The sequence below is a fragment of the Equus caballus genome, chromosome 26 (assembly GCF_041296265.1).
Source record: "Equus caballus isolate H_3958 breed thoroughbred chromosome 26, TB-T2T, whole genome shotgun sequence".
NCBI lineage: Eukaryota > Metazoa > Chordata > Mammalia > Perissodactyla > Equidae > Equus > Equus caballus.
In genome coordinates this window covers 42,392,497-42,412,948 of record NC_091709.1, presented here as the reverse complement: position 1 = coordinate 42,412,948, position 20,452 = coordinate 42,392,497, and the positions used below count along the sequence as shown (strand labels likewise).

The following is a 20,452-nucleotide window of genomic DNA, read 5'->3' as shown; positions in this document are numbered from 1 at the left end:
TCATTTCTGTTCCTGAACTTTGTATTTCATTATATTTCTCTGTCCATTCAAGCACTGGTATCAGGCTGTTTTAATAACTATAGCTTTATATCTCAATATCTGATAGAGGTAGTTCCTTCTTATCATTCTTTTTCAAAATCCTTTGTGTTTTCCCATATTTATTTTTCTGTATGAATTTAGTATCATTTTATCAAATTTCCAAAAACATTACTCTTGGTAATTTATTAGGAATACTTTGATCATGTAGATTACATTAGGGAGAATTTACATCTTTATCATATTGGTCCTTTATTATATAAGAACACAATGTGTTTTTCCAGTTACATAAGTTTTCTTTTATTTCATTCAGTAGTTTTAAAGGTTTTTTCATATTATTTGACTAAACCTGCATGAGATGTTTTAGATTTTTTGGCTGATGTAGGTGGGACATTTTCGTCTATTTTCTAAGTCATTTTAATTTGTGTATAGAAAAGATTGATTTTTATATTCATTTAGTAACCTATAGTTTTATTGAATTCTCTTTATTTTATAATGTTTTATAGGGCTTTCTAAGTCTGTAATCATGTCATCTGCATATAATAAATAATTTGCCTTTCCTTTTGCAATAGTTAGACCTCTTCTTTCTTTCTCACGTCTAATGTCATTGGCCAGTACCTCCAGAACAATATTAACAAAAGTGATAGTAGGCATCCTCATCTTAATCCTTACAGCCATGTAAGCTAATGTTTCACTGTTAAGCATGAGGATAGCTTTTATTTTGAGATACGTGTTTATTTATCGTATTTGGAAAGCATTCATTTAGGGCATTTCGAGTCAGGTCAGCAGCAGTGAGAAGTTTGTCAGGAGTAATGGAAATGGAGACAGGCAATAAGGAAGCACAGAGAGTGCCATGCATGTTAGCTTATTAAATCAATGTTTATTGAGCACTCATTACTTCCCAGGAACTCTTCTAGGCACTTGGAATAATACAGAAATAGACAAAACGGTCAAAACTACTGCCGTCATGAAGCATGCGATTTAGTGGGGAAGTCAGGCAACAAGTAAACCAAATAGGTAAAATACGTATTGTGTTAGATAATGGTATGCGCTAAGGGGAAAAATTAGGGGGGAAGGGGAATACAGAGGGTTGAGAATGGACAAGAAAAGAGGGAAAACTTGTTTGTCAAGCCGTTGTTTCCCAGGACTGGTTAAGAATACTGTTACCTACCCACACAATAATTCCGGTTTGGAAACATAGTTGTGACCATCTGAAAACTAAATCGTCCCTATGAATTAATTATAACTTCACTACAGAGTATTTACCTTTAAGAATTCGGATTTTCTGGTGGTAATAATAGCCAAGAACCTGATAATTTGTGAGACGGATTGTTGAGCCAGAAGGACCAATTTCAGTATATAATAGTAAGTCTGTCAATATCAGTGCTTCTGAAGTAAGAAACAGAGGCCAGCCCCGAGGCATAGTGGTTAAGTTTGGCACACTCCACCTTGGGGGCTCCGGTTCGCAGGTTCGGATCCTTGGCACGGACGTACACCACTCGTCAGCCATGCTGTGGTGGTGACCCACGTACAAAACAGAGGAAGACTGGTAACAGATGTTAGCCCAGGGTGAATCTTCCTCAGCAAAAAATTAAAAATAAAATAAGATGCAGTGCCCACCAGCAGTACCAGGAGGGTCTTCCTTTTGTTACTTTTTGTTGTTTACAGGGAAGTAACACATAATTCAGAAACTTTCATTATTCATGGTCAACTTTGCACTGGAAAGAAAGAACAGGCAGGTTCACGTGCTCTTTTGTTCTGCCCTGAAAATTTTGAGAGGCATTGCTCTGTTGTGATTTCTTCAAATCTTATTTCAGCAGGACTGCTTGATAACTACAACCAAGAATTTCCCAGTCAACTGCCAATTGCTGATTCACTTTGATAGAGAAAAAGCCTTAATGTGTGAAGTATACAGCAATCCATATGCAAATGAATATATATTAATTAATACCGGTTCAAAACTTTTAATTCTTTTTTTTTAAAGATTGGCACCTGAGCTGACATCTGTTGCCAACCTTCTTTTTTCTTCTTCTTCTTCTTCTTCTCCCCAAAGCCCCCCAGTACATAGTTGTATATTCTAGTTGTGTGTGCCTCTGGCTCTGCTATGTGGGACGCCGCCTCAGCATGGCTTGATGAACAGTGCCATGTCCACACCCAGGATCCAAAGCAGCGAAACCCCAGGCCACTGAAAGAGAGCGTGCGAACTTAACCACTCGGCCGTGGGGCCAGCCCCCTAATTTATTCTTATTATAAATGTTATTTGTGCAATCTTAACATTTTCCTTTTGTAATATCATTCTAGGTTTTTTGAAATATATTCTTTCCGTAAAAAGAGACCAAAACATGTCAAAAAATACTACCCTGGAAACCTCATAAATACTATAGTGTGAAGAACCCTCCACTCAGAACATACTGTTGGTCCTCATACATCTCAGGAACAGGAACATTTGATAAAGAACGGCAGGTATGCGTTACTTCATTTTAAAACGTTTTAGCATACGTTTATTCTTTCTGCCTTGTTGCAAAACCAGAATTGACAACAACTACACAAAAGTGTAGTATTCAGAATGATTCAGATGTACCTCTTGATCTTAAACATTCCTATTTCTACTTCTGTAATTAAACGAACACAATGCAGAAATTTGTTGTTCTGATAGACAGTCATCCCTTTTCACCATGGTACCTTCCAGAAAAACGTATCTTCAGCTGGATCACGTGTTTCCATTAGAACGGTATTTTTAATTGTAAGGTTCTCTTCCTGAGTCATAACAGCAAAGAAACTGCTGTAAACCCTGTAATGATAGAAACAGTGAAATTATGGTTCAAGTGCCCAAAAAAGACACTGTTTTAGTGTAAACACTGATTGTTCAAAATATAAATGCTGCCAAAATCTGAACAATACACTACCATAAATTTGGTATATCAAAAACTAGTGTGCCAACTGTATAGTAAGCATTAATTCCATAATTACTACCTTTGCTTATTTTCAAATCCTTGAAGGTGGAAGTTTGCCTTCTCCTTAACCCCAGTGCCTGGTAGACACTAAATAAATGTTCTTTGGCTGAACATTATAATTAGTTAATTATTCAATTAGTTAAGAAGAACATTAGGCTGTTCGCCTAAGACCTAGATTTCCCAATAATGCGCCACATAATAAGAAATCCATAAACGTGGAGCCTGCGTGCATTTTTTTTATTGGTAACAAGGTGTAGCCTATTTATATTAATACAAAAACACTCTAAAACAATTAATCACTCAGAAGCGTAAACAGAGTCCTGATACCACTCATCACTCAATCTTAACGGATCAGTGAGGAAACTGGTATTTAACAGGCTGAGTAGTCCAGGCAGCTGCTTGAGAGACGCGTCCAGGGTGCATCTCATTGCTGACTGGTAACAGCCAGAAATCAGACTTAGTTTTTGCTGATGATGTCTCTCAGACTCAGTTTCATGAAAAGGAATGGAATTCTCACAGGTGAACCCAAACAGACCCACATTCAGGTCTTATAGTTAGAAATTTTAGAACAGGTCTGGGGTCCTGGGAATTCCAGAATTCTAAGAATGTTCTGTCTAGCATTCCAGAATTCTAAGAATGTTGTGTCTCTTGGGTGAGTGTGATTTATCTTACGCTCAAGTAATTCTTTTGGAAACTGAACCACCTTGAGAAGATACATCTGAGTGTGTTATCTATGCCTGTGTGACAAATCACCCCAGCATTTAATGGCTTAGTGGTTGGCCGACACTCCAAAAAAACTACTTTGATAAGATCATGATTTGATTAAAATTAATGGATTAGAGATAGAGAAAATATGACATTTTATAGATTTTTTTCAAGATGAAGTAAATAAACATTTGAGAAAGCATCTATTAACCCAAATTAAGTTGTTTCTCATAAAATCTTGTTCTTCCATTTTTCTGCAAGATCACGGTTGGTTTTGTAACCTCCTGTGGTAGATTCACATGGAAGTTTTCTGTTCTGTATGTCTCTCTCCAGTTTTCACACGAACACTTACTGGCTGGAAAAACTACAGCAACAAACATTTATTATGCTGTGGTCAGGAATCTGGGCACGGCGGGGGCCTTTGGCTAGGGCTGTCTCTCAAGGCTGCAATCAGCATGTCAGTTGGGGCTGCTCTTATCTCCAGACTCATCTGGGGGAAGGTCCAAGCTTCCAAGCGCACTCGGTGGGGTGTGGCAGGATTCGGTTCCTCACAGGCTGTTCCGCTGAGGGCCTCAGTTCCTCACTGGCTGTTGGCTTGAGGCCTCAGTGTCTTGCCATGTGTGCTTCTCCATGGGTCACCTTACAACATGGCAGTTGGGTTCCATCAGTGTGAGCAAGTGATTAAGATGGAAGTCAGAGTCTTTCCGTTACCTCATCTTACAACCATCATCTGAGTCACACTCTAGGGGAGAGGGTTACACAGGGCATGGATACCAGGAAGTGGGGATTGTTGGGAGCCAGCTTAGAAGCTGCCTGCCACACAGGGTGTGATTCCAGAGAGCCTGGGAAGGGTGTATGATAACTCCCCTTACCACTTGGGGCACTGGGGCCTAGGGAAGGAAAGGTGACCGTCTGTGGAGGAACCACCTGGTTGTCTCCCCAGCTGAATGGGTGTCTGCAGTTACACGATCCTTACCCTCTGGTAGACAACAGACAACAGTGCGGTCCTGCTTCTGCCTCTTGATAACCAGCAGAGGGGCCTCTGGTCTTCCAGAGAGCGCTGAATGCCCCTTCCTAAAACCAAATGCAATACAGACTGAGTCTAAGGGAACTCGAGGGGGTTCTTATGGAAGCGCTCAGGAATAGAGCCAGTTTGGGAAATGAAAGCATTGGTTCCTTGTCCTAGACGGTAGTTCCTGACTGTACTTGTAGAAGGGGGAGGTACTGCCTCAGCCTGGATGGACAAAGGGTTTTCCAGGTGGATATTCCCTCGGCCTTCAGCAGGAGCCCCAAATGGACTTCCCTCGTTTCCTAACTCTCTCTCTCCTCCCTTTTGTCTGTTCCCTCTCTTGATATCTTCTCTCTTCCCACTTCTTCAAGATTTGCATTACTTCCCCAGACAAATGATGAATAGAAGGGAACTTCCTCAGCCTGATAAAGAGCATCTGTGGAAAACCTACAGCCAACATCATAATGGTGAAAGGTGCATGCTTCCCTCCTAAGATCCAAAACAAGACACTGACGTCCACTCTTACCACCACTTCTGTTCAACATGGTACTGGAGATTCTCGCCAATGCAGTCAGGCAAGAAAAAGAAATTAAAGGGTCCATCTTAGAAAAGGAGAATTAAACTCTTTGTTTACAGATGACGTGATCATCTGTGTAGACAGTCTGATGGAATCTACAAAAAAGCTATTAGAACCACTAAGTGGGTTAAGCAAGCTTACAGGAGGGCAGGATCAATATGCAAATATCAATAGTATTTCTATATACTATAAGCAAACAATTAGAAATTGAAATTAAAAGATAACACCACTTACAATAGCAATACAACACCAGTTCCCATCAAAAAATATGAACTACTTAGAGATAAACCTGTAAGAGACTTGTGTACTGAAAATATGAAACAATGCTGAGAAATCAAAGAAGACCTAATAAATGGGAGGTGTATCTTATCCATGGATGGGAAGATTCAATTTTTTCATGGTCTCGATTCTCCATAAATTTATCTCTAGACTCAATGGAATCCCAATCCCAATCCCATTAAGCTTTTTTAAAGGAATTGACAAGCTGATGCTAAAATTCCCGTGGAGGGGCCGGCCTGGTGGTGTAGTGGTTAAGTTTGCATGCTCTGCTTCGGCGGCCCAGGGTTCTCGGGATCGGATCCCAGGTGCAGACCTAGCACCGCTCGTCAAGCCACATTGTGGAGGCATCCCATATAAAATAGACCAAGATTGGCAGAGATGTTAGCCCAGGGCCAGTCTTCCTCACAAAAAAAGAAAATTCCCATAGGAAATCAAAGGACGTGAAATGGCCAAAACACCTTTGAAAAGGAAGAGCAGCACTGAAGGACTAACACTCCTTCATTTCAAGATTGATTGTAAAGCTGCCGTAACCAGGACAGTGTGGATTGGTGTGAAGTTGGAGACATTGATCAGTGGAGCAGGAGAGAGAGCACAGAAACAGATCCACATATGGACATCTCAATTTTTATCAAGATGCAGAGGCAATTCAGTGGAAAGGGATAGTCTTTTCAAGAAATGGTGCTGCAACACTTGGATGTCCGTATACAAAAAAGTGAATTTTGGTCCATTGATCCATAATAACTCAAAATGGATCAAAGTACAACTTAAACTATAAAACTTCTAAAAGAAAGCAAGGAGAAAATCTTTGTAGCCTCAGGTTATGCAAAAATTTCTTAGATGCAACACCAAAAGGATCATTCTTAAAAGAACGTATTGATAATTATGCTTCATCAAAATTCAAAATACTGCAGACACTTTTAAGAGAATAAAAACACAAGCCACAGACTGGGAGAAAATATTTGCAAACGTATCTGATAAAGGACTTATGTCCAGAATATAAAAGAACTCTGAAAACTCAACAATAAGAAAACAAACAACCCATTTTGAAAATTAAAAAAAGATTTGAACAGACACTTCACCAAAAAAAAAAGAAGAAGATATAAGGATGGCAAATAAGCATGTGAAAAAATGTTTAATATAATTAGTCATTTGGGAAATGCAAATTAAAGCCATAATGGGGGGCCAGCCCTGTGGCGGAGTGGTTAAGTTTGAGCGCTCCACTGCAGCGGCCAGGGTTTCGCTGGTTTGGATCCTGGGTGCAGACATGGCACTGCTCATCAAGCCACGCTGAGGCAGCGTCCCACATGCCACAACCAGAAGGACCCACAACTAAAAATACACAACTATGTACCAGGAGCTTTGGGAGAAAAAGGAAAAATAAAATCTTAAAAAAAAAAACCCACAATGGGACATCACTACATAGACCTATTACAAAGCCTAAAAAGACTGACCATATCACATGTTAGCAGGGATGTGGAACAACTGGAACTCTTAGACCCTGCTGGTGGGAATGTAAAATGGAACAGCCACTTTGGAAAACAATTTGATGGTTTCTTAAAAAGTTAAACACGTATCTACCGTGTGATCCAGCCATTCCACTCTAGGTATTTGCCCTAGAGAAAAGAAATCGTATGTCCATACACAAGACTTGTGTGTGAATGTTCCTAGCAATTTCATTTGTAACAGCCAAAAACTAAAGATAGCTGAATGTCCATCAACAGGTGAATGGATAAACAAATTATCATTTATTCATACAATTGGGTGCCACTCAGCAGTTAAAAAGAAGAATGAACTATTGATACATGGTAACGTGGATGAATCCCTAACTATGCTGAGTTGAAGAAGCCAAACCAAATAAAAGTACATACTGTATGATTCCATTTATATGAAACTCTAGAAAATGCAAACTATAGTGACAAAATACAGCCAGTGGTTGTCTGGAGTGGGGGTGGGGTGCAGGGAGGGACGGGAGAGAGGAGTCACCCAGGGGTCCAGGGAAACTTCGAGGTGATGGATGTGTTCACTCTCTTTTTTTATGAGGAAGACCGGCCCTGAGCTAACATCTGTGCCCAACTTCCTCTACTTTATATGTGGGACGCCTGCCACAGCACGGCGTGCCAAGCGGTGCCATGTTCGCACCTGGGATCCGAACCGGCGAAATCCTGGGCCGCCCAAGCAGAACGTGTGAACTTAACTGCTGCGCCCCCGGGCCAGCCCCTGTTCACTCTCTTGATTGTGGTGATAGTTCCAGGAGTATATACAGATGTCTACAAGTACCAAATTGTATACCTCAAATATGTGCAGTTTATTACCTCAATAGAGACGTTTAAAAAAAAAAAAAAAAAAGACTTGCATCCCAACAGCTAAGGAACTGGTTTTCTTATAAAATATATACTCTCAGTCAGCCAAAAAAATTGACCTATTGGATGCATTAAAAATGACCATTTAGGGGTCAGCCCATGGCCAAGTGGTTAAGTTCGCTCGCTCCACTTCGGCAGCCCAAGGTTTCGCGGGTTTGGATCCGGGGCGCGGACATGGCACTGCCTTGTCAGCCCACGCTGAGGCGGCGTCCCACATCCCACAACTAGAAGGACCCACAACTAAAATATACTACTATGTACTAGGGGGATTTGGGGAGAAAAGAAAACGGGAAAAAAAAGAAGATTGGCAACAGTTGTTAGCTCAGGTGCCAACCTTTAAAAAAAGACAAAATGACCCTCTAAATGTTGGTGAACCACCCACTAAATTCATTTGAGTGTTGATTCCGTTGTTGCTGAACTACTTAATGTGGAACCATCTGGTTCCAGTTCTTCTCAGGACCTCCTCCTGTCGAAGACTATGCTGTTATACTGGGAACAACTGTCTTCCTATTTGTTATAGCGGAGAGGAGCACAGCAAATTTACCCAAAAGCTGATTCTCGTGACACTGACATCAGTGCGTTCCGACAAATCACTGGGCCAGCCAGGGCACATACTGGCCTTACCAAGCTGTAAATCGATTGTTTCAAAACAATATAGCACTATCGTTTATGACAAATTTTAAGTTTAGTAAATTCAAAAAAAAAAATCAGTGTCTTAGATTGAAATTGTAGTTCCTAATTCTTGGATATTTGGGCCTGTTTAATTATAAGATGATGATAGAGCAGTGAACCCAGTAATTAACCTGAAGTTGCTGATACTTTTTATGTGTGTGAAATAATGATCAATAGTAGAATGTGCCTCGTGTGTTTTAGAAATTTAGTGAAAGCAAGCTGACAGCACATCCACTAGATAATTGGTGGCAATAAAGAATTTTCTACCCACCCATCCCACCAAAAAAAATAAAATTTTCTTTATAATAAGACTACTTTTTGGTCCATCCTAAGGGAATTCTATCTTTTGTATTAGGTAAGGTAAATTATTATGCAGGAAAGATTATGGACAATTTTGCTAATAAGGTATCTTCTCACTGCGGCATTTTTAATTGTACGTGATTTTTGAAGCATTTTAAAGGAGCTACAGGTACTGCCTCCTAGCGATAGAGACCTTGCAAAATAGAGACCCACAGGAGACAGTACACACGGGGGCTGTCCAGCCGTCAACAGAGGCTGGCTTTTGCAGATCCACATGAGGAGGGCAATAATGACTTCAAATCCTTCTTCCTTACAGCTAATCTGCAAAGCCTTCCATTGGGGCACATTTTAATCTGCTAGAATTGTTGTAGGAGTGAGGTGGTTTATAGTTAGCGTCTTATGTGGCTCCAATAGATTTCCATTAGAATTTTTTTCCTTATTTTTCCGTGTTATATCAATGTATATTAAACAAAAAGACCAGAATGACTAGTTCTCTACTATATCAAACATGGGACAGTTAGAGCTTGTGTTAGCCCTCTGTGAGCATGTGATTCAGAGGGAATCTTTTAAAAAAACTTGTAAATGGGGGCTGGCCCCGTGGCCGAGCGGTTAAGTTCGCGCGCTCCACTGCAGGCGGCCCAGTGTTTCGTTGGTTCGAATCCTGGGTGTGGACATGGCACTGCTCATCAAACCACGCTGAGGCAGCGTCCCACGTGCCACAACTAGAAGGACCCACAACGAAGAATATACAACTATGTAGGGGGCTTTGGGGAGAAAAAGGAAAAAATAAAATCTTTAAAAAAAAAAACTTGTAGATGGGGTACAACCACGTCCTCAAACCTCAATACTCTAATTTAGGAACGGAAGAGAACGCCGCTCCCCTAACCTCCTCATCTTCATCATTTCACTGCTCCTATCATGTCAAATTCAGAGTGAGTCATGTGGATTAATCTGAAAGATTAAGGGATTATTTTCAACATAATCTAGGATTTTGAACTCTAGAGCAGAGGCAAAACAATGAAAAGCCAAATAGGAAGTCACTCCTGTCAGCTTATCCCAGGTTTGGACAAAACATTTTAAGTTTGCAGTGATAAATAAGTTGGGTCAAATTCTGTCCATTTGGGGTCAACCAGTATGGTGTAGTGAAAAAAACTTTAAAGGCAGACAGAGTCGGATTCAAAACTCAGTTCTCCCACTCATTAGCTTTGTGACCTTGGACAAGTTACTTAACCTTTCTGAGCCTTAGTTTGCTCATCTGTAAAATAGGGTTATAATACCTATTTCTCAGGACTGTCGTCATGAGTAAGTAAACTAATGTATGTAAGCTCCTGCCTCTGTGCTTGGCGTACATAGGCCATGGTGGTCATGGTGGTGGTAGTGATTCTTCAAGCCTTTAAGAACAGCGGTTGTGTGGTAGCACTCTGCTAGGCCTGAAGTTGCGACAGGAACAAGACACACTCTCCATCTTCAGGGAGTTTTCGGGCTGATGGGATTAGTCCAGCACTTGTTCCCACTAAAACAGTTGATGGGTAAACCAATGTTACCTCAATAAAAAAAGAAACTTTCACTACAAAAAAATAAGAATAAGTAAATAAGTAAGACAGTTGATGGGGAAATAGACTGACTCTTGGTTGCATCTCTCACGTGAAGACACCAGCAGAGCCCTTGACAGTTCTGGGGTTTGTCCCAGCATGACTTCCAAGAGGGGAAACCAGTGTGTGTTGACTGCTTGCTGTGTGACAGGTGCCATGACAGGTATTTTACGAACACGGTCTCATTTCCCCTGGGATAACCCTAGGAAATCCAGGCCGTTATTCACATTTCACAGATGGCCAAGATCTCCTCACTCAGTCAGTGACAGACCCAGGCTCAAACCCAGGTCAGTCGCCTTCAGATTGTCTGTCACCGTCTACCTTGTCACACTCCCACTATTGTAGCTGTTGGGCAATTTGTGACCGTAACCTGAAAAACACTGTCAAATTAAGCCTTCATCCTACAATGCCGGCATGAGATTTCTCCAAGAAGTATTCAAGGTGGGGAAGGAGGAGGAATTTTTATAGGGCTTTCTCAGGAGTGGTCAGCCCAAATTTAGCTTGTGTCAGGAACGACGGTCTGAAACAAATTCTTATGCATTAGCAACCGGTGTTTGGGCAATCTGGACTTATCAGGATGGGTGGGGAGGGAATTGGGGGCAAAGGTCATGAGCAAGAAGGTGTGAGGAGGAACAGCTCCCAGGGACAAGGACAGGCGAGGCTTTGAGGGCGACAGCTGAGCATTTTTGGTCCTTCAGGGTCTCTTCCGGGTTGCCAACATCTGGATCTCTTCTTAATCCAGGTGCAAAAGTTCAAAAATAAGGATGTTTGCCTGTGCTCTGCCCACTGTTACATGGCAGAAGGTGCCTGGAAAGATCGGTTCTTTGCTTTAGGCTCGTGTGATGGTCCCAGCGGTCTGTCGTTTGCAGTCATGATGCTTCATGGCCTTGAAGCCGGAAAACATGGACAATCACTTAACCTGGCTGCACCCGTTCCCTCCGTGCGGCCAGGATCACATGATGTGAGCACAGTTTGCAGAAAGTCAAAGCACTGGTTGAATACTGAGGATAATGCTAATGTTACTGATCAGTTTATTCGGGCTAAGATTCCTGGAGGAGGAAGATTATGAACTGGCTAACGTATTTCATGAGGAGAGGAGAAAGCTGGAGAGTCGAGCAGAAGCAGAAAGAGGCAGGAACTGAGCACAAACCCCCTCTCATTCGAGAGTCCTGCCAGACTCCTGTTGGGAAGCATCTGATGCCGACTAACTTCCCTTTGCTTTCTTGATAAAACAGGAGAATTGAGAGCACTCAACGAAAAAATAACCCTTTTAAAGGCCCCCGGGAGATGAAGTCCTCTGCTTCAAACTGCTGTTGAGGCAGGCTGACCTGAAGGAGACGCTAGTGGCGTTACTGTGCCTCAGTGCAGTAGCGTTACAGAGAAATGCGGAACCGTCTGGTTTGTAACGAGAGTCGGTTCCATCGAGGGTGGGTACTGGGGGTCCTTCTTGTGTTTGATTTCTTATTCTCTCCATTTTAAATTCTCGCTTCGGAGAACTAAGAGGCTTATCAACTATCAAAAGTTTGTGTACGTTGGAACCCACCGTTTCTAAATCGTCAAGGATGAGGGCTGTGTGAAAAGCGACTGAAGTAGCTTCGTGTAGTAGCCTTCGTGAGCTCTCTTGGAGCGGGACTCGTTGTTCTTCATGGAAACTTCTGGATCGTTAGGGAGTGTGCCTTTAACCGTGGGCTGTCATCTCTCCCAGAGTCCTCGGATGGAGACAAGAAGCGGGTTTAGGATTGCAGACCTCATGGGGCATATGTGGGAGCGTCTGTGTGAAACAAATAGGAGCGACGTTGTCACCTAGCCTTGTCTGTCACACAGATTACTCAGTTCAGTCAAGTTGAATACTAGTGCCTACGCCCTATACCAAGAGTTTTAAAATAAAGTGGAAGTAAAATACAATGATTTTTTTTCACTGAATGTTAAGCAAGGTGCTAGGAGCAAAAAGCTGAGGAGTCATTTTAGCTGCAGGGAGCTCTGGAGCAGCTGGGGAAGTTGCTTTGGGGAGTAATCCACTAAACGCGAACATTCCTGATCTACAAATGAAGGAGTACTATGGTTGAATTACTCTAAATTGTTCTTAATTATAATCAAATCCACTCTAAATAAAAGAAGTATGGCTCTGTGTAGGTCTTCATTCAGTAAGTTTTTCAGACATGGCCTTTAGCTACAAGGACTTTCAACTGTGTGGTATCATATGCCCTTGATTAGAAATCAGGATCACACCATCAAATTTCATTTTCATTTTTAGTTTTAAACACATTTCTTTGAAGTCTAGCCTACTCTCTTGTTTAGTTCTCAAATAAGATTTTAACTATTCACATTGTATAAACTGAAAATAATTAGGCAAACTTAGTGTTGATTTTTCCAAATCCATTATTTATAAAAGTTTTTTGTGTAGATGAAGATATGATGAGTTCTTTATTAAACAAATGTAAATTTTCCATTTGGTGATTTTCTTCAAAAAGGTTCCAATCCATGGATGATTTTTCTATGTAAATCATGTTTTTCTGAATTGTCTCTTCTGTCATCATGTAGTATATAATCAAGGAAATTATGCTCATGTTATAATAGTCTAAATAAAGCATAAAAAGGAATGCAAATTTCCTGAATTAAAATATAAAGAACCTTATAATCATGGATCAAGTTTACATCACTGTAACCCACTATTTCTCTTAAATTTAGAACAAATATTAGCTCTAGAAACCTAGATTAATTAATTATTTTCTACTCTATATGTTTAATCTGAAAAGTATGTGATTTCATCATTAGTAAATAAAAGTGTGTGCATCTCCACAAACATGTCTGAATTTCATTTCATAAATGATGCATTTCATACCAGCCATCCAAACTTGCCGCATACTGTCATTTTCTTCAGTTCTGATCAAGGCAAAAAATCCCAACAGCCAGCCAGCCTTAAAGAATGAGACTGTAGCCCACTAATTCATAAATTATTGTCAATATTATTATCTGATAGGCACTTGATCTTGTATTACCTGTAAGTATAATGTCACCAAAGTTTGGTCTCAGGGGTTTTATAATTTATGTAGAGAAAGTGTAAAAACCAAACAAATTTTTTCAGAAAACACTTCAAACTAATGTGTGGTTTCATGTTCCTAATTATCCCTGTGGAGTTCAACATCATAAAGCATAGGTTTATTTTAATGTTGATAGCTATAAAGCTAAAAACTCTTTTCTTCTGTCAGGCTGTTGACCATGTCTTTGGCCGATGCAGCGGAGACCCACGTGGATGAGCGTTTCCCCGGGGTGGCATTAGAAAACCCCAGGAGGTCTGCGGAGCTCGGGAGCCACCCCGGCACAGGCACAGGCGACCATCCAGGGACCAGCAACGCCTCCGACAAGAGCGTGGATTACAGCCGCTCGCAGTGTTCCTGCCGAAGTTCTTCTCACTATGATTATTCGGAAGACTTTCTCTCCGAAGGTTCAGAAACACCTGTTAATAGAAATTATCTAGAGAAGCCTGTGGTAAAAGGGAAGAAGGAGGAGAAGAAAAAGTGTAATGTTTCTAAAATCTCCCAACCTAAAGGTAAGAAGCAGAATTTCCCACCTGAGACCAAATTTCTGGTTATAATGACATTACCCTTTAATGCACTAGTTTTTGAAGAGCTCCATGTGCTGTTTTATTGTTTTCTCATATTGTAAATGTGTATTGTGAGTGAACGTTTATAGAAGGAAATAGAGAAATTAAGAATAATTACAAAATAACAGAAAGTTGGGCTTAAAATGTAAAACCTAGCCCTCTTGCATGGCTTCCCCTGCTGGAGCCCACTAGTGAGGTTAGTTCCATTTTTAGTTAACAGGTGGCCTTGTTACAGAGTACCAGAGTACCTGGATTTCACTGGCATCTTGCCTTTCATCCTAGCTGAAGAATCAAGGTTTGAGTCGCCAATGAAATGTAAAGACCTGTCTCAGCTCCCCAAGAAGACGGTCCCCAAGTCCGGTGAGGCACGTCGGCAAAGACAATCTTTTGAAACAGAGGTGGTTCAAAAAGCCATTAATAATGTCATTTCCTTGTAGATTTTAAAAGTACGAATTCCAAAAACAAAAAAGTACCAACACCAGCAACTCCTAAGGATCCAGATTGGAATTAGCCTTGTGGTATTCTTGATCTTCTTCCTCCCTGCCTCCCTGCCCGGACCGTGACTCCTTCCCATTTTAGGAAATCCGGGGCTTACAAATACCCCTTATGTAGAAATAGCTGGGACTCTTTTCCACTGTGACTATCGGAACTGCTGTCAGTCAACAGCTGGAAAATAATTAAGAGCCGCCTATGTGTGGGGCACATCCACTGTCGCATTTACCCAGTCTCTCTCACCCCCAGCCTGCTGTGACTAGCTGCGCCTCGCACCCGTGCGCTCCTTCTGGATCACCTAGAATCTTCAGTTCCCCTTCTTCCTAGCTGTAGAGGAGGATTCTTAATCTGAGACCCATGTCCATGAACCCCATGGAGTTCTAAGCATTTCTGTGTCTATTTGTATTTGTGAACTTTTCCAGAGAGAAGGACCTATAGCTTTCACCAGACTCTCAGAAGGTGAAAAGCCCCTTTTCTAGAGATGTGGGAGTCCTACACCCACCGGCAAGGCCCAGGGCAGTAGATGAAAAGTCCTTCCCTCGCAGTGGGACTCTGTCCAGAGAAGTCTGTTGGTGGCATTTAGACGAGAGTTTCACCACAGAACACACACCGTGGTTGGGTTTTACAGTTACACAATCCCTTATCAGCATTTGAAATTTACAAAACTCTGAAAACCAAACATTCTTCATATCCTTTGCACCGAAACTGACTTGACAGCAAGATCTTGATTTGAACTGACATGAGACTGATCTTTATTTATTTCACTTACTGCGAAGTCATATATTTCACTACAAAAATATTCTTTGATTAAAGTGTGCTGTCCCCAACCCTACTGGGAATACTAGGGAAAATACCATATATGCACCATAAATAATGAAGCTATAAAGGTCCAGAGACAGTCTGGCCCCAGGGGTTTATGACAAGGGACCACTGCTCCGTACACTACACTGTATATTGAGTCTAGGCTTTTGTGGGACTGTGCGAGAAGGCACTTGGCATTCATAGAACTATTTCTGCAAGAAATGGACTGCGTTTTGAGTTCTAAGCGCCTTGTAATTTAACTTTTTAAAACTGTTTCCTCATTTATATATTCCACAAATATTTATTGTGTCCTTTATGCAAGATACCTGGTCATAAATTAGGAGCAACCTCAATTAATTCAGCCACTTCGCACTGGGCTAGAATCCTAAATTCCGTTATCTGAAAGAGTGAAAGTTTCCTGCCACTTGGGTACTCTTTTGTGTATGAATACCCTAAAATTATTTTAAATAAATATGGGATGCATCTTTAACTTAAATGTTATATGTCCCTGAGGATCCTTCCACCAGTGTATGATGAACTTCAAACACTCATTGTAGCATCAAGGTTTGTCACAGAATGATAAAGTATTCCCTGGGTTTATTCTTTTGTTCCCTTACAGCTCGTGTTTTGCAAGCATTTGCCAAAGAAATTTAAGCAGCAAGTAACTAATTAATGCTGGGGTAATATAATTCTAACCCAAAACAAAGAGGCTTAATGTTTTAGGCAGTGCCTCCCCTTCTCCAGAGAAATGTTCAAAGTCTGTTCAGCTTCCTGATATATTAAAAGTAGACCTCGGACCTCAGGGCCTGGTAACACCAGGTTACAAACCACCAATACAGACCCAGAATTCACTAGCGAACAGTAACATCGATTATTTTCAACTCCCCTCTTAGAAAAGCAAATTTTATGCAGAAAAATATTTCAGAGAGAGATTATAAGAATAAAATGAGGGCTTCAATTTGATAGGATTTTTGCTTTGGTCAGATATTGGAGATTTACCTAAATCAGTGTAAAGAGCAAGCAGTATATTTCTACAATTTGATTTTCAAAAATTGGTTATTCCTTCTTTTGTAGAAAATGTAGTTTCAGAACTCTATTAATTATATATCCTTCCTTGACTTGTTTTGTCAATATAATGGCAAAACCTGTGATGGTCATTCAAAAAATTGGTATACCAAAAAAGGAGTGATTCTGCTGCGTTCAGACAAGATGGGGCACGTTCAGGGTGGTATGGCCGTAGACTCTGCTGCATTCCGTCGCTTGGGTCACCTCTTGCCCCGTTGTCTTTAGTCAGGAGTGAGTGGAAGACCCAAGGGAGCGCTGAAGGGCTCCCTCTCCAGCAGGCGAACCCCGGGAACCAAGGAGAACAGAAGGGGAAAGGCCTTCCTCTGAACCTCTTCTCACCTGGTCCTTGGAGGAAGTGGGCCATCTCTTTTTAGGTGAATACAGCGTAGACTGGGAAGAGAGAGAGAGAGAACCTGGCAGAAGAGGGCAGAGCCAGCACAGCTCAGGATAAGGAGCAGAACCAGACCGAGGGCGGGGAGACGGCGGGACTGGAATGGACAGTGAAAGCAAAATGGAAAATGACCAGGAGAGGGGACTGCGATGAGGCCAGGGAGGACTGGGGAGGAAGGAGCACGGGCAGAGAAGTGTGACAGGAGGACAGCAGTGCTTTAAAAAGGAGGCATTGTGGTCCAGAGGGTGAACCCAGGGAAATGGGCCTGGGAAGGAGGACGGCAGGAGACGACAGAGCGGAGAGTGCGGGGGCGTTCTTAGGTCTGTTCAAAGAGCACGTCTCACTGCAAGTAATGAGAAGGGTGTCTTTGTGGCTAACTGTGGGCTGAAATGTATACGTTTCTGGTGAATTAACTTGTTTGAATAAGTGTTTTAGCTCAGTGGTTTAAAAATCAGGTATCCTAAGAGTAGTTTAATCATCCAGCTAAATCTGGCTTATTGTGTAAATGGGACAGAAATTGTAAATTTTACCAAACTCATTATGTGTAGGTTAGGATAATGAGATATAAAATGTTAAGGATTAAACACTATTTCAATTTTCCATCACCTTTATAGTTATACAAGAAAGCATGGTGCGTACGGTATGAGTTTGTTCTCTCCCCCTCCCCTGCAGTGGTGTATTTACCTTTCTGAAGCAAACTGGCTCATCCTCTCCCACACACCCACTAGGTAAACAAGAAATTCGATCTCAGCTGTGTCTGGGGAATGGAGGGAGTGTGGGGGGCCTTACACAGACAAGAACATTGGGGAAAGGCTTCTGGTCCTTCATTTTCATCACTGTGTGCTCCTGGTCCAAGCCCATGTGGTCTTTAAAAGGCTGGCACTCCTCTTTTCAAAGCATCCGTGCCCTCTGTGCACCCTGGCCAGTGCTCCCTTGGCCGTGGGGTTTAGTCCCCAGGCACCCGCTCATGCTGACTCTGCCCTCGCATCATTTGAGCACAGCATGAGGTGGGGACATAAGCCTCCACTGCCAGTGTAACCCACCACCCTCATCCTTCTAGTCCCAGGGAACTCCCTCTCTCCTGCAGGATCACACCACCCAAGAGCTGGAAAACATTACAAGTTGGAGGTCAAGTTCAGGCATGCTGGGCATGGCGTAGAACATGACAGCCCCCACCCACCCCTGTTTTAATCTGGCTTGATCCACATTTTCTGCATCTAGGGCTCCCCTAGCCAGTGCCCAAAGTATTAAGGTGTCTGGCCTTGACACGACCACAGACACCTCTTCACTGGCCTTCTCAAAGTCTGACCTGCTCTGCTTTCCAATTTTCAGTGTGCTCAAAAGCCAATTCCAAAATACTAAAACATTCAACCATAGCCCCTACTAAATTGCTCCCAGTGGGAAAATAAATACCATTGGAGACATAGTTGTAAAGAGCCCATCAGTGACTCATGTGATACAAATGCTGTGATCGTTGTCAAATCTATGTGGCCTGTCATAGTTAAGATTCAGATGCCTTATCCTCTGTTTCTTTTGGCTCAGTGTTTCCATCACAGGCAGAATTGCCTTTCCCTCCACCTATACCAAACCCATTAAGCCATGTCTCACATGACGTATCCACACTTGGCCAATAGCTTAAAGTTAGGACTCCGGTGACATTGACCACTACTTTCCCTTCTCTCTCCAAGATGAGGGCCAGATTTTTTTAGATTCAAGAATCCAGATTCAATCTCTCTTTCTCAGAATATAGACATACTAATCTGTACACATGCACATACATATATTTACACACATGTGCACAGATACATACATATATATCATACAAATGCACGTGCATATGGGGCAGAGCATAGGCACACAGCAGAGCTGGGTTCTGTCTCACCACTTATGAGCTCTGTGCCCATTGACAATGACATCGCCAAGCATCAGTTTGTTCATCTTTAATGTGGGATAATAGGACAGCGATGTTCACACACATTTGACATGCTCAAATCCAGTTATATGAGCGTGGTGTAATATTGTTTAGATACTTTTTGTTTAAAATAGACCGCTGATCACAAGCCACCTCACTACTTCATTCAGTGTGCAGCCAAAGTAACAAAGGACAGATTGGCTGTGTTGAATTTATTGAGAGACGGAATATCTGTATTTACAGTCTAAGCAGTTTAATGGCTTTTTACGAGTCCTCTTGAATACACGAGATCTTCCTATATAACGGCAGGCTCTCACTTTACACTCTAATTACCTCATAACATTCTTAGAAGGATTCCATTAGATCGTCTGTATAAAGCGTTTAGCTCAGTGTCTGACGTATGGTAAGCACCTAGTAAATGTTATCTATTATCGTGATTTTTAGTTTAGCTTTTCTGTAAGAAATAAGTCCAGTTTTAGAGTCAAAGAAGACCTGGTTTTCAATCTATTCTGTGTCACTTTGTGGTTATGTAACCTTGGACAAATGATTTAAAATCTCCAGGTACAAAATAGACTATTATTGACCTTCAAGAACGGTATTAAATGAGATACCTCTATATAAAGTGCCAAGCCTAAAGCACGATATTCCTTAAATGTTAGCTCCTTCCCTTTCTAGTGTTGGTGTGTCTGTACATGTATGCAGGGAGGGGATGTTATACATACGTGCATACTTACATGTCTGCATATCTGTCTATATATGTGCCTAGTAACAAAGTGAATTATCTGCTTACACAGGCCAGAAGGAAATCCCAGTTGAAAAAAAGCGCAGCTGGAATGCACCATTTTTAAATTCTCAAATCAATATGACCACCCAAAGAAGAGGCGTTATGGCTCATCGCATACTCTCGGCAAGGCTTCACAAGATTAAAGAACTGAAGAATGAAGTAGCGGACATACATCGGAAACTGGAAGCCACAGTAATAGAAAACCAATTTTTGAAACAACTTCAGCTTAGGCACTTGAAAGCTATAGGAAAATATGAGAATTCACAAAATAATCTACCTCAAATTATGGTTAAACACCAGAATGAAGTAAAAAGCTTAAGGCAGCTACTTAGGAAATCCCAAGAAAAGGAAAGAAGCATATCTAGGAAACTCAGAAACACCGACGGCGAGCTCCTGAGGACTAAAGATGCTTTGCAGGCGCTGCAGAAACTTTCTGAGGACAAAAATCTTGAAGAGAGGGAAGAACTTACTCAAAGATTGTCTATTCTTAAGACAAAAATGGAGGCAAATGACAAACAAATACAGGTCTGTATTTCAGAGGCCTAGAAATTTTCAGGTTCCAAAATTAAGACAGAGACGGTGGCCGTTTGCCATATTTGCCCCCGTGTAAGGAAGCCTTACCAGCCGCTTTGCTCGGCAGGCCTGCGAGCGATGTTGTCCGGCGGGCGCTGTGCGCAAGGGCGCGTCCTGTGGCGAGGCTCATTTATCTGGAAATGACCATCCAGTGTTAGGGGACTTCTTTCATGGGCTGGAAAGGTTGTGTTGAGTTGTGTTGTGTTGTGTGAAAGCTCTCTTAGGAACTAACCCTCTCCTTCAAACTCGTAATGAAAAGGCTGCTCCCCGACACCCTCAACAGTCCGTGTCCTCCGTCCCTTTCCTTGTGTTGTCCCTCATCACGGTGTCCAATTGTCACCCCTTA

The 20,452-nt window shown here is 41.7% G+C and overlaps 1 protein-coding gene and 1 long non-coding RNA gene across 47 annotated transcripts in view; one reads left to right on the top strand and one right to left on the bottom strand.

Moving 5' to 3' along the window:
- LCA5L (lebercilin LCA5 like) overlaps nucleotides 1-20,452 on the top strand; it is a 48,600-nt gene that overhangs the window by 10,651 nt on the left and 17,497 nt on the right. For 13 of the 46 annotated variants that reach the window (XR_011432885.1, XR_011432886.1, XM_070252209.1 and 10 more), the window contains 3 exons: nucleotides 2,338-2,499; nucleotides 13,694-14,034; nucleotides 19,544-20,058. Coding sequence is in view for 40 of the 46 variants with exons in the window: in XM_070252209.1 (XP_070108310.1) it covers nucleotides 13,704-14,034; nucleotides 19,544-20,058 (846 nt within the window). In the remaining 6 variants the exon portion in view is untranslated. Of the gene's footprint in view, nucleotides 1-2,337; nucleotides 2,500-13,693; nucleotides 14,035-14,301; nucleotides 14,449-19,543; nucleotides 20,059-20,452 lie in introns of all 46 variants that reach the window. The other 33 variants (XR_011432881.1, XM_023630182.2, XM_023630171.2 and 30 more) reach the window with 5 other exon arrangements.
- Nucleotides 2,692-20,280, bottom strand: LOC138920898 (uncharacterized). The gene is made up of 3 exons (XR_011432888.1): nucleotides 20,155-20,280; nucleotides 4,672-4,769; nucleotides 2,692-2,827 (listed from the first exon to the last, which is right to left on the bottom strand). It is a non-coding gene; the product is annotated as an uncharacterized lncRNA (long non-coding RNA).